Source organism: Ylistrum balloti, unplaced genomic scaffold (assembly GCF_031769215.1).
Source record: "Ylistrum balloti isolate Yb309-2 unplaced genomic scaffold, AGI_CSIRO_Ybal_v1 Utg370196, whole genome shotgun sequence".
NCBI classification, from domain to species: domain Eukaryota; kingdom Metazoa; phylum Mollusca; class Bivalvia; order Pectinida; family Pectinidae; genus Ylistrum; species Ylistrum balloti.
The window spans coordinates 1,277,285-1,287,968 of record NW_026782173.1 but is presented as its reverse complement, the minus strand read 5'-3'; the positions used below and the strand labels follow the sequence as shown (position 1 = coordinate 1,287,968).

Below are 10,684 nucleotides of genomic sequence, written 5' to 3'. Positions count from 1 at the left end.
TGTGGTGACAATAAAGTGTTGCTGTGAGCGTTTGATGGCTGTATAAACGTATTTCTGCTGTTAATTGTAATCAGTTCTAATCACAACTTGTTCCGTGTGATATTTATATGTTTCATTCTGGCGTAACCCTCACACAGCAATAATGATCGAGTTTTGGGTTTATACAGAATAATGAATACAAGATTTCTGTATCAAATGTTTAAAACTTATAAACTTCACTCTCATGATTAATTACGTAATGTTTTTCCCTGTTTATTTGCTATGTATATTAATACGACTCTTGTTTAAATGTGGATTGTATTTTGATTCTATTTTTTCTACCTGTGCAATCTTCAATCTTGGAGGAAATAAGGGAATAATAAAGACGGATTATAGAAATTAAATATCTTTTTATTAAAATGGTTTTCTATGTTGGTTTTAATGAAAGTTTTCAAGTCGACATTTAAACATATTAATTTGAAACGAAATAACGGTAAATAAATTAATTAAAAAGAAGAAGAAAAAAAGAAAATGCTAAAAGCACATTTATCAGAGTATAAATATTGATGTAAAACAGAGAGAAGTCAACATAACGCAACACGACACAAGGAAGAGCACACCGCACAATATCTGGCAAAATTTATAAAAATACAACTGTATTACTATCTTATTGTGTGGATGGGTTGACATACCGCGCTATTTTTATCTGAATAGTCAGGAATCGATACTAATTCCTGACTTCAGTTTTAGTGTAGAAACCATTCTAATGAAAATATATATGTAATTTCACGTTAATAACTACATATTAAAGAAGTTAAGTATATACAAAATTTGTTCTGTATATTTCATAGATATAGTGATTTCTATCTATTTTTCTTGCCGTATAGATATAAATTATTTCCACTGTTTACCATTGGTGGTCAGTGTGTTATAGTATAGATATTATAATGTAGCCATCGTATTGATGGTCAGTGTGTTATAGTATAGATATTATAATGTAGCCATCGTATTGATGGTCAGTGTGTTATAGTATAGATATTACAATGTACCCACCGTATTGGTGGTCAGTATATTATATATAGTATAGATATTATGATATATCCACTGTTTACGGGGGTCGGTGTATCATAGGGCTCAAAATACACTGGGACAACAATATACTGATATATCTGAGTGTAGAATCAAATTCTTTACTGTCGATATTGCAAAATTACATTGATCAATAAATTTACAAATTTTCATATCTAAACTGAAAGAAAAAAAAGAACCATGCACGCACACACACACAAAATCAGTAAAACCAACACAATCAAAAAATTGTATTCCATTCATCTCCACAATGTTCAATATCATATAAGTATAATTTTTACATACACTTGTTTTTAAATAACGTTTATCATATCTTAAAAAAATAACCAATTAATTTAGTGTCATGGATAATTAATTAATCAAAATATTATCATATGCAAAATGTGCAACGACAAGTTATCTTTTAAATTATCAAAATTGATTAATAGCTGTTTACCTCATTTTAACACAACGATAAGTCATTGAATTGAAGTTTTACAAATGAATACACTGTAATATATACACGCTAACACGAACAAGTCCGTACTACTGCTGTATTACTAAATTCTCATGAATGAACAAAGACACGCCCAGCCAATGCGAACCAATGATCTGAGAAGTAGGCGTGGCTTTACCGCCTTTTTCCAAAGATTTATCGTTTTTGCCAGCCTTCTCGGTGCTAAACGGTTGGTTACGCCAGGCTAGTTTGTCCGCTTCAAGCACACCACTAGGGTTTCGATAGTAGAGCGGAGCTGCTAGTGGGGATCTCAAAACTTCCTTCTGAAAAATCAACACACTGAAATTGATAACCGTAATGTCACATTGCAGGGCTGGAGTACATGGCTAGAGAACCGGCAAGTTCTATCGGATAGCCGAAACGACACGGAGAGGAGACTACTGAGAAGTAGAGGATTATTTTTGTGGATACTGATGATTTGATGATATGCATATGTGAAAAGTATGAAAACGTGAAAAAATAGCATTTACACCTACCAACTTGTAAAGTGTGGAAGTGATTGGATGTGTATCGCAGTGTGCCCGTAGGGAGTATATCAGGAATATAAACACACAGTTATGTATATAGTGGATTACTTATACCGGACACATCAACTGTTGTGTTTTAATTCATAATACATTCATGGCATGATATTCACTCAATTTTTGGAAATTAATAATTTTAATCTGCAAACATGCAGTTTAAAAGGAAAAGTGATTTTATTTCAACGACTGTTTTTAATGTGTGTTTGACTGTTGTTTTTCTAGTCAATGGTGGACATTCTGAAAGTAGAGGTAAGTAAACAATAATATTGTCTTGTTTTTATGTTTGTTTATTTAACATTTGTCATAGGGGAGACATTAAGCCGTGAAGAATATTATAAGGGCTCTTTGCGTTCATCTAAAGAACCACTCAGTTTTCTTAGTCGATTACTTCCCGCAGAGAAGGTGTAATACAATTCCTTTCAATCATCTCTCAACACTGCTGAGTGTATCGATTTGAGGAACTCTATTTCTGCAAGTGTACCCCCATCCCTTACCTCTGTCATTCTATTTGAATAATAATAATAAAAAACTCTTTTTGAAATATCTAACAAAATGTGAATAATACAAAATCATATTGATTAATTAAATACTGACGGGCTGAGCAGACGGAAAAAACCCGCTACATCCTAAGTGACCTGTTCATTTCAAAAGCTTAAAAATCAATTAATAAATGATAGAAAAATCAAGAAACTACGGAATTATTTAATTTTATGTATTCCCTACATCTTGGTATTTAGTATGTTTATGAAAGAAGATGCTAATAAAATAAATACAACACGGGCACCATGCAATTAAAATCACGGTTGATTAACCATCGTTATTTAAGTAAGGATTTAAAAAATCACTATTTTAATTCTCCGTTTGAACTTTGGTACTTGACGGAAGTTTCGTGATGGCCATTTGTATATTAAAACGCTTATTGAAGTATCACTCTGAGGCTGACTTCAGTGATTAAGAAACGTTTTTACTCAAGGTGCAAAATCGATGATGGTTCCTTACGGCGGCTTGCAGAGCACACGCAGTTGAAGTCGAGAACATGTCTTTATATAGCCTATTGATATCACAAATACAAGCAATAACATCGATGTTTCTCGTCAGCAAACTAATATACTGCCGAAGAAACCCTGTGATTTATAATATTGATTTTCAATGTTAAATTCAATATTTCGCCGTTAATTGTGTAACCATCAATTAGTTTATTTTTTTGTAGATTAGGAAATTTGATTAATGTAGAAAGTTGGATTTGTACATTGATTATTTATCGTTTGTTTAAAACGGTGTCACTTAGAGAAGAATCGGGAGTTCGAGTCGGTGGCGAACCGACAATCAATAGTTTGTATACATGTTTATAAATACACGCAAAGTGAAGCCGTTTTAACGCGCACTTGTGAAGTGATTTAGAACCAATAACCATAGAATGTTAGCAAGATAAAATCCAAATAAATATTCTCTTTTTTTCACGAAGAAAGTTTATAATTTCTATTTAGAAAAGTCGAAATGGATTTCATGAATAGTACGATCTAGAACAGGAATATTGCAGTCTTTTTATGTGTATGTTTATTTATAAATCTTGACATTAATGGGGAGAGAGAAGATAAATGTTACTTCAAAGAAAGAATTTCCATCCATATTCAAAAAGAAAATTGTTAGGCGCGAAGTCTGTTCTAATTGTTTGAAGGTCTTTTGCCTGCTGGACACCAAAATCAATTACCGATCGATAATTTGCTGGATATTACAAGGTTGTTTGACAAATGTTCCACGGATAAAACTGGACAATAGCAGTAGTGACCACTAATTGAGTGTGATTAATGTGCCGTGTGCTACCTATGGTCACCTTAGGAAGAGTTCTTTGATGACAGTAGGTGGTGGAGGGAGCACCCCTCTAACCCGCCGAGCAGTTCACCTGTAATGCGATTAAAGCCGATGACCTAAGAATGGCCGATCTGATAAGCCTTACGCAACCTAATGCCTAGAGACAATGTTCTAACCACGTTTTCATATGGTCAGCGTGGTCCCTGTCAGATGGACTGTCCACCCCTTGTGTCCTTACCGACCACTACACGTATTGGTTGTCACTTCTATGATTGTGTTGACAGGGGACATGTGGGACTGTTTTTACAACATGTTTGATAAAGATTCTGATATAGGCTTATAATTGCTGTTAGCTATATATTATTATGAAAACAGAGAGAAGATAACCTCATCTCTCTGGCATTATCACAAAAATGTCATAGATAGGAGTTGATAGCCATATATTGTGTGCTTTTCATAGATTAAATTCTGTACAATTTTGACATTTTTAGTTGGTAATGGTATCGACTAAACCTAAAAGAAAAAAAAAAAAAAAGAAATTAAAGATGTAAAAACATAACACAAAAGTCATCAAATGAAAAGATAAATTGTATTTTATTAGTAAAAACTTCTAAAAAAAGCAGCAAAGCTTATTAATATTGCAAAAATCCTGAGAACAAACAGAATAAAAAGATGAAATGTTTATAATCATTCTTTTGTTTTAAAATAAATTGATGTTAAAAATGATCTCCTCTCAAGTGCATTGAACTTATTTCAGTATAAAACACTTTTTAGATAAAAGATTTTTTAAAAACTTTTAAGTGTCTATCATATAAGCGAACTTCTTTATGTTGTTTAAGTCCTATTCTGGTACTAAACAGATGCCCATAATATTCCTTCCATAAAATACCACTTCCTTTCCTCAAAAACAAAATTGATATGGGGAAATCTTTTTGATGGAAAGTTCACAGAAGCCATGAAATTTAATCATTTTTCTGTGGTGCACAATTGTAATCCGGAAAAGATTAGTGAGAATTCATCATGCCTCGTTTAGATAACGCTACACAGGGTGTAAACCATTGTCTGTATAGTAGTGTTATATACAATTTCATATACAGTCATCATGTATTATCAGTAATGTTTCGAAAATCTTCTGAAATATGCATGAATCATTGGTAAAGGTCATCAGTTGTCATTACATAAGAATTAACCTAACACAAGTCTCTCGACTCTGCCCACTAGTAACATGGACATCCAGGTGTGTTTAGATGATAGGGTAGATGATATCGGGGATGTGATACGCCCCACCTGGTACAGATACACACACAATGTCAGCAGCACCGCTTGATCTTTTCGATGATAGAATGTGAAATGTATGCCTTCAGCATCTGAAACCCATTCCTCTGTGGCTCACTAGCTACATCCAGCTCTCTGCTAACTCCACAAAAATCTATTTTACTTCACTGTGCTAACCTTACAATAGCGCTCATCATCTAGATCTTTCTACCCTCCAACACTTATACTGTATCCCTCATCAACATCCATTTCTCCCCTAATCTGATTTCCGCCGGTGTAGGTTTCATTCTATTACAATACAAAAGGCTAGGGATTGTAGAGGGATTAAATTTTCAGTGATTGAGTATTTTTGTAAGCTATTGGATGAAAAGAAACCGTTTTAGAGTAAAGGATGTTTTTGAGATAGGCCCAACTTGTGTAGTTTAAGGTAGAATTTTTTTTACATGCAGAGTGAAACTTCCACCTGATCATTTGAGTGGAAGATATTTCACAATTTTTTCTAACAAATTCATATATTTACTATCTTTTCTGACATGATTTTGGGTGATATTGTGTGTACAAACTGCCTGCACTTCATTGGTATATTCAAATAAATTTCATGGACAGTTTACAATCTTCATATTTATAGTTCATTCTGATAACCAATAATATGTTTCATGTTCAAAAACATTGTTTTGAATAACTTACTGTTAATTTATGTAGTAAATATCTATGGATGTTGGTATTCCTATTGTTTCGTTTGAAATTCACTTGATAACTTAACAATTTCTATATACAGTCTAGAAACAAAGGATTGTCCTTTCCTCTCACTCTCTGAAAACAAAATTTCTTTTTAAGTACAACATTAGTCTAAATTATAGTTTTATAGACAGGTGAATTATTTATGTGTGTATTGGTGAATTACACACCCTATTTCCTGAGTTGAGAGCAAATCTTATAAAATATTCAGGCATAAAAATCAGTAAATTTTTCCCCATCAAATTACTACCATACAAATAGAATATTTTATTTATATAGCCCCTCTCTTGTTTACTAATATTTAGTACGCCACTTGATATAAATTGATATTTAGTTAGTGTCTAAGCTTTTATTATGTCTATATTTGACTTGGGTGATTTATAATGTAATTACCATAAATGGGCCCTTGAAAGTAAGATTTTTCAGAATTTCTAACCTGGAGACAGGTGCAGTTGTTATGGGGGTAAAGTTAACATTTCATAAACATAATGATAACCCTTTTAGATAAAGGGCTGGGGTGTACGTGGCCAGGTGGGCAGATTTTAGGGGTTTGAAGGGTCTCCCTCTTTCCATAATCTCTTGGTGATAGCAGCTTGAAATGATAAACCAAAATGAAAGTGGGTTTACACATACATTCCAGGGTTGTTCTCCAGATAAATTATCAAGTAATTGACAGACTTTTGGTTGGAGAGAGAAATAAAAATCAGGTGTTTGTGTGCTTAGTGGATGCTTACCACAAACTTTTATATAACAGTCATTTAACAGTTGGTAAGGAGTTTACAACACAATTATGTGAAATGCTTTCCTTATTTCTCAACAGATTTGTCTAGAGTTAAATGAACAATTTCTAATGGCATAATAAGTACTATACATAACAGAAATGGAGAAATTCTGGCACAGAATTCAATATCAAGATTAAATTTGAAAATAATCTGTTTTTTTTTTTTCTTTTATCATAATTTGGTGATTAAGTATGCAAACATTGTATGTTATTTTAAGTATGGAAAGAAAACATTACTTGTAACTACAACAACAAATATGAAACTTATACACTACTAGACAGATCTTGCCTTCCCCACCCCAGCTCCAGTACAAAAATATCACACATTTTCTCACCTTTGAATATCTATATAACATATATATGTAAGTTGGTATCCTTATGCCTGCCATGCCTCCATAATTATGTCTGACTGGACGTAATGGAGGCAGTGGAATCAAATATCAGAGTAGTTACACTTTGTCAAGGTCCAGCACTGCAACAGTGGCCATTTTATAGGAGAAAAGCCCATATGGAAATGCAGTTTAGGGCGAGAAGTGAGAGGGAGAGATGATTTTATCAGGGAGTGTTGTCAGGTGAGACTTTCTGAGGTCCCCCATAAATCTACTGTAACACCACACTTGCCTGGCACAAAACTGACAAGACCCAAAGTTGGTGCCACCTCATTTCCCTAAAAACTTTTTATTTTAGAAATACAGTGTGCTACAAAGATAAGCAAGTTGGACATTTTGGTATGGTGATTTGGAAATGGTGCTGGCTTGTAATGTCAATACAATGTATAAATGCTGAAGTTTAAAACTTCACAACAGTTGTTAAATGTGCTGTCTACTTCTACTTCTCTAAACATGCAGTAAAAAAACTGACTAGAATTAATATTATGACTTGTAACTGGCAGAAAACTTCACTGTTCAAATGTGTTTTCTTTTCTTTTTCTGTTGAATTAGCCAAATTCATTTTTTCAGCTGAAAATATTTGCTGTCAGTATTTTTCAGCTTTATTAGGCTGTAAATGCCAGGTGTGCACATTGAAATCCCTAGTTAATCCATCAGTACCTGGATTTTGGAGGATATCTAACTTATGCTATATATAACCGAGGATCATAGGTACCCATTTACATTGTTGTAGAGTTGGGAGGGGACAGTTTGAATGGAAAATCATTTAACAGGGTGATCCTCTGTACAGAGTTGTGGGTGATACATCCTTTATAATTGAATGCTACTCGGTCCTTACACATTACATATGAAAGATTTTCCTTATATAATTTGTCTGGTATATTCCTACCTAATGAAAAAATAGACTGGTATCTTTAGACTTAGCCGTGCTCCTTCCAAATATTCAGCCATTTACATACAGCTAGGATATCTTCATCTTGATTTCATAGTCTAGAAATCTTTATATTAATCTTCAGGGTCAAACATTGTGGTTATTTTTCCATTCACAAAATTTGTCAGATGTAATATTATAAAGAAAATGTCCTTATTAAGTGTTGGGCTGGTCAAATAAACGTCTGCTTCTTCAGAACATTTACAATTAAAATTTCCTATATTGTGTTATTATATAGACATTAGCTTGCCGTCAGTTTATATAAACCTATTAAAGTTGATGTATGGTAGTCCTTGTTGATAATTGCTTTGCGTTATCCCTTGGAAAACTTATGATACTGTGTTATAACTTTAAAGGATGACTCTTCTTTTGTCAGTGTTCTGTGTTCCGTTGGTTTGCCATCTTTTATCACCGTTTTTCAAAGTCGTAGAGAATTTCTAACCAATTTTGCATACATAAGTGCATAATTTTCTGCCTGAGCTATGATGTGTGATGGTTTACTATATGAGGGAGGCCTTTTGATCGTGATGTTGACTTTGTATAACTTTATTATAGGGAGAACATAACAGCCTTTACTCAAAGTTCACTTTTTCTGCCACACGTTAAGTTATATAAGCCTTAAGTTGTATATAGGCCTATATATGTTCAATCTAACTTGTCAATATCTACGCGGTTTGTTTGATGTTGGATATTTCAACACAATCCTCTTTGCTCTGCTCAAAAACTAGAGTAAACAGTGCTATAAGTAGAGTATGGTGGACAACTGGGCTGATTTTGTATGTCATAATGATAAAATAACTGACTTCTAAATCTGTCTATCAGACCTACTGTTGGTCAGTAAGTGGACAAGAATATCCAGACCACAATCCAGTATTACTGTTGTGTAGTGTCAGTGCTTTCCTGTTAATTGAAAAAGAATACAGAATTATTGTTGTGGTTGAAGACAGAGAAACATTTTAATGTGATAACTCTGTAGTCCATCCTATACTTCAATAATGGTTTTATACTTTAATGTGCCTTCCCTGAAATTGAAAAGTTGGAAAGTTTTGGAAAAAGTTCAGCAATTTACCTTTGATGTACTTTTCATGTCTAGCAAAAGGGCACCATCTGGGGAACATGCTTACTGGATAGTAACTTCAGGTGTACAGCTGTCATTATGTGGAAGGTGGTTTCATATGTTTTTTAGGGAGAGAGGATAGAGGATACCCGAGGATAGCAGATAGGGTGTAGGCAAGTTTAGTGTAAGGGTTAGTGGTGAGGGGTAAAGACCAAGAAGTAGGGGTCGATATTAGATAGGGTGTAGGCGGGTTTAGTGTAAGGGTTAGTGGTGAGGGGTAAAGACCAAGAAGTAGGGGTTGATATTAGATAGGGTGTAGGCGGGTTTAGTGTAAGGGTTAGTGGTGAGGGGTAAAGACCAAGAAGTAGGGGTTGATATTAGATAGGGTGTAGGCGGGTTTAGTGTAAGGGTTAGTGGTGAGGGGTAAAGACCAAGAAGTAGGGGTTGATATTAGATAGGGTGTAGGCGGGTTTAGTGTAAGGGTTAGTGGTGAGGGATAACGACCAAGAAGTAGGGGTTGAACCTGTCAGAGTTGCAGGTAGGAGAGATGGGAGGTTATTAGTGTTAGGTATAGTGGTACAAGGGGTGAAAGTTCAGTAGTAAAGTATCTGTAATTAATTGTGATAATACGGGATGTTAACATGGCTGGAGGAAAATGAGGCACTGATTGTAAGTTAAAGATAAGACGTTTAAATCTGCATACCTGAGCATGCAGGCAAAACCTGTCCAGGTAAAAGCTAGGTAGCTCGAGCAGAGTTGCCGAGATTCCAAAGAGCACCTAAAACGTTGCTGTCACCTGGTTGTGCTCACTCAATAGTCCTGTTAAAGGGGGACTCGCACTGTGATCAACAATGTCCTCAACAGTGTACAAACGTCGTGCAGGTGTTCGTCGTTAGCGATACACACAGGGTGTTGGTGTTTCCCTATAAAATGTGAACAGCCTTAGTTGAGTTTTATGTGTTGTAGACAATCTTTATGTCCTTCTCAATGCCCACAATGGCTAAGGTTACACCATTTCAGTATCATTTAAAAAATGACAATGACAGTTTTTGGCCATACTGACAAAGGAAACACATAATGCCTAAGTCGATTCAATACTGTTGCAATTTGAATGACTTGGCTGATTTACTTGTATATTATAAAATAACACCATTAAAACAGGATTCTGAAAATATCCTGGCTTCACCTGTCTCTAAATCCTTTGAGATTAATATTTATCTTTTGGTTTTTAATTTCCAAGTTTAAAATTTCAAAGACATAATAGATATATTTCAAATTGTTTTAGAGGAGTCTTCATGGTATAGATTTCCCAATCATTGATCTAAATCCCTGGAATGCTTTACTTCTTAGCAATGTCACCTAGATGTTTGGGGATTAGTTGGTTTAGGGTTATGTAATGAGCATAAAAAGCAGAATTATTCTGCAGGAAAAGAAATTAGATCTCTTATGTTGCATTCCAGCTGATTCTTTGAATTGCTTCCTTAGGCAAGAAAAGTAAGATCAAACCAGATCTTTCATCAGGATAGTCAAGTATAAATGAGCAGAAAAAATCTTAATGTTTTATACCTCCTGAGGAAGTGAAAAATGTGGTGAAATTTACAGTAAAAAGATTG

General features: G+C 34.3%; 1 protein-coding gene across 1 annotated transcript in view; it reads left to right on the top strand.

Annotated features, from left to right (window-relative positions):
* Nucleotides 1–2,237: 2,237 nt before the first annotated feature.
* The window catches only part of LOC132551368 (netrin receptor UNC5C-like), an 80,744-nt gene continuing 72,297 nt past the window's right edge, over nt 2,238–10,684 (top strand). The window contains exon 1 of the mRNA XM_060215506.1: nt 2,238–2,337. Within this exon, the coding sequence (XP_060071489.1) occupies nt 2,238–2,337 (100 nt within the window). The remainder of the gene's footprint in view (nt 2,338–10,684) is intronic.